Raw genomic sequence first — 3,743 nt, 5'->3', positions numbered from 1 at the left:
CATGCAGTCAGAAACTACATGCAGTCAGAAACATGCAGTCAGAACATGCAGCCTGTCACCGTCCCTGTCCCTGCCGTGCCTCGGCCGCTCGGCTTCTATCTTTCTTCGTGCAGCAGTGGGAAAAGCTATCGTGCCCTAGATGCAATCACCGACCTGATCACTGAAGCCCGCATCAACAAGGCCAGTCTGCTCGATGCACGCAAGGTAGGGTGTTTGTGCGGGGCTGAGGGTGCGTGTGTCTGTATATGTATGTCTGTATCTGTGTCTGCGTGTTTTAATGGCTTGGGCTGTGAATCTGTCTTTGTGTGTGCGTGCGCGTACATGTGTATGTATGTATGCGAAATAAAGAGTGTGAGAGAGTGTGAGAGTGTGTATGAGTATATTCAGGTGTTTTGGGGTACCCGGGTGCCAGGACCGCAGCTGCAGCACGAGTAAGGTACTGGGAAGGACGGAGGCCAGTTCAAGGGAAAAGGGTTGGGCGGCTGGCGAATAAGTGATGCAGGAAGCGCGGCTGGGAGCTGGGCAAAGGTCCAGGCGGTTGATCCTACGTCACAGCGAAGGGCTGTATGTCTTTAAGTGTGTTTAGGCGGCGTTGAACTTCCCGACGATGTGAACCAAACAAGCAACAACTAGGCAGGAATAAAAACAATCAGACAGCAAGGATGAGGAGGAAATATGGAAACAGTTGAAAAATACGAGTCAAGTCGAAATTTGCTAGTAGGCTTCAAAAACCTCCACCTTCGGGACTCTTCTCAGGTGGGCCCCGTCAGTCCCACACATGCCCCCCGTAATGCCCCATTTCTCTGGAATATGGACTTTCTTCTAGCCATAACATTTCTTTCTGTGGTGTGTGCTCTTGTTGAAGTTTAAGACGGCAAAAAATTGCTCTCACCGAGTATCGATCCCCATCGCCACCCTCCCCATGCCCCAACATGTTAATCCGCTAGGCTGCTGTTGAACTTGTCAAGTTGTTGACAACTCCCAATGGCCAGCGAAGAGCCACCACATACCGGTACGAGGATTTGAGGGGAATGGTTTGTTAGGCGGGGCTTACCTGGTACCCGGCTTACGGGGTAAATAAGCTTGGACTCTATAGGTGAATGAATACGGTTGAATAGGTGGCCAGGTAAGCGATGTGTTTGTGGGTGTGTATATGGTTTCTGGGGAGTACACGAAAAATACATGTTTTGAATAAATAAATAAAGAAATATAATATATATTTATGTTTGTGTTACCTCCCTGATATTTTTGATACTCCCCTGCAACTTAGCTTCCCCTCTCATCCGTTATCCCCTCCTCCCCACCCACCCTCCAAACCCTCCAAACACTCAGCGATTTATGTGAGCTGGGGCGCCACCTGCACCTGCCCAACTGGCACGGATCTGAGCGGCGGCACTTGTACGTGTGGTACCACTGCATGCACCGACTGCGGCTCGTCGAGGTGGAGGCGGGGCAGGCGGTCATGAGGCAGGGAGATGTGGGGGACACGGCATACTGGCTGCTAACGGGTATGTGAGGGTATATGTCTGGGAGGGGAAGGGGGGAGAGGAGGGGAAGGGGGGAGAGGAGGGGAAGGGGGGAGAGGAGGGGAAGGGGGGAGAGGAGGGGAAGGGGGGAGAGGAGGGGAAGGGGGGAGAGGAGGGGAAGGGGGGAGAGGAGGGGAAGGGGGGAGAGGAGGGGAAGGGGGGAGAGGAGGGGAAGGGGGGAGAGGAGGGGAAGCGGAGAAAACAAGGTTCTGTACGTGAAGATGCACGTGACCATATCCTTTCTTGTGTGACGGTATTTTCCCCGTGCTTGTACTGCATTTCTGGGGGTAATGAAAGTACGGCATATCTGATTCATTCACCATGCGTGATCATAAATTAGATAAAATTTATGGTCTATATCTATCTATATATAATTCTTGTATTGAATATTTATCCTACGGGATTTTTAAAGGTAGTCAAGGAGGATAGGTAGGGTAACAATCCACATCTCCTTCCGCTCCCTACCCATATGCGTGGACCATGATCACGACCCGACCACGCCGTACTGCTGGTGTACGGCACGCAGGGACAATGGAGGAGTATCGTACGGGGCCACCGTCACCGCCGCCGGCGCCGACAAAGTCCATGTCCATATCCCGTTCCATGTCGGTCAGCTTTGACCGAATGAAGTCTCTCGGCGACGGCCGAGGGACCGCGGCGGCGCCGGCGTCGGAACCGCCGTCACCTCTAATAGCTGTAGCAGCGGCGGCGGCGGCGGCGGCCGTAGCGGTTCCTTTGGGGTTTCCACAACCCTCCACACGCACCACAGCCGCCGCCGCTGGTGCGGCAGCCGCGGCGGCAAACGACAGTTCCGGGAATTCCGGCAACTGCGGTGCCGGCGGCGGCGGCGGCGGCGGCACAGCGGCCGAGGGCACTGATGCTGCGAAATCGCCGTCGCCGTCGCCGGCATCGGCGGCGGCATCGGCGGCGGAGGGTGTTTCGGCGCCCCTGTCACAGATGCCTAGCGGCAAGGAGGGCGGCTCAGGCAGCAGCTGCCGCGGCTCTCAGGACGTGTCCGGCGACGGCGGCGGCGGCGGCGGCGGCGGCGGCGTCTCCGCCTGTAGTTCCAGCGGAGACGGCGGTGGCGGCGGCGGCGGCGGCAAGGGGTCTGGCAGTTCCGGCGGCAGCCCCGGCCCCAAAGTGCGCCTCCAGGGCGGCGGCAGCGGTGGCGTGAACGAGGTGTCGACGCCGACTTTGTCGAGCGCGGGCGAGGTGGAGTTGGGGGAAATTCGCTCCGCCGTCAAGGACGTCAAGGTTAGCTACCCCCCCCTGTAGGCCGTCATGTCTTGCCGGCGCTCCTTGTTAGGCGGTTCTCCATCTCCTCCTCTGATCCTTCTTTTCCTTCCTTCTTCTTCTTCAACTCCTCCACCTCCTTCTTCTTAAACTCCTTCTCCTCTTCCTCGCCGTTATTGGCCCTTCCATCCCCACACCACTTTCCCGGCTTCGTATCAGTCCGTCCAAGCCGCCCATATCGCCCCCTTTTATCGAGGCTCGACGCGCACTCGGGGAACCCCACCGTTTCCGTTTTTGGACTGTGGCGGTTGATTTCGGTTGAGATTCCGTTTCTCATCACGTGGCTGATTTTCCGTTGGATGATTTCGAACTCCGCTTTCCCTCCCCTTCCCCCTTCCTCTCTCTCTCGCAGACGTTTGGGCGGTTAGGGCAGGAGGCCCTGCAGGGCAATCCGTACACGGTCAACGTACAGGTACGACAGAGGGTTACAAACAGGAGATTTCTTATTTTGTAAGCTGCTGCTGCCAGCGGGTCTCAAACGTATCAACCGCAAAACAAAAACGGCGGTGACGGCCCGGAGGAAACACACACTCGACAGCAGTAGTACGGGCGTACGGCAGTACGACAAACCAGGATTGCACATGATTTCTATTTCCCCCATCCACCCTTCGTACGTCGCGGCAGTTAATGTCCTTGACTTTGCATAAAACACACCCCGCCCCCTCAAGACCCCTTTTCCCCCCCCTTTCCCCCGAAACCCCCCAGTCCACAAGCCCCTGCCAACTCGCCGCCCTATCCCGCTCCGACTACCTGGCGGTTGTGGCGCTGGCGGCTAAAGAAAGCTTCGAGGGGCTCAGGGTCATGAGTGGATTGCTGGCGAACAAGTGGGGCGGGCTGGGGGAGGGGAAAATTAGGGTTTTGGGGGAACACATCCTGGTGTATGAGCTTTCCCCTCTTCTTCCCATTTTCCCCCCCTCCCCCCAG

The 3,743-nt window shown here is 56.9% G+C and overlaps 1 protein-coding gene across 1 annotated transcript in view; it reads left to right on the top strand.

Moving 5' to 3' along the window:
• The window catches only part of VOLCADRAFT_119165 (uncharacterized protein), a gene marked incomplete at both ends in the record, with an annotated part of 19,817 nt that overhangs the window by 1,509 nt on the left and 14,565 nt on the right, over positions 1-3,743 (top strand). The window contains 6 exons of the mRNA XM_002955729.1: positions 114-204; positions 948-1,012; positions 1,333-1,508; positions 2,053-2,780; positions 3,172-3,231; positions 3,525-3,695. Of these exons, the coding sequence (XP_002955775.1) occupies positions 114-204; positions 948-1,012; positions 1,333-1,508; positions 2,053-2,780; positions 3,172-3,231; positions 3,525-3,695 (1,291 nt within the window). The remainder of the gene's footprint in view (positions 1-113; positions 205-947; positions 1,013-1,332; positions 1,509-2,052; positions 2,781-3,171; positions 3,232-3,524; positions 3,696-3,743) is intronic.

Source organism: Volvox carteri (genome assembly GCF_000143455.1).
Source record: "Volvox carteri f. nagariensis unplaced genomic scaffold VOLCAscaffold_54, whole genome shotgun sequence".
NCBI classification, from domain to species: Eukaryota; Viridiplantae; Chlorophyta; class Chlorophyceae; order Chlamydomonadales; family Volvocaceae; genus Volvox; species Volvox carteri.
This window is presented reverse-complemented; position numbering and strand designations above follow the sequence as displayed.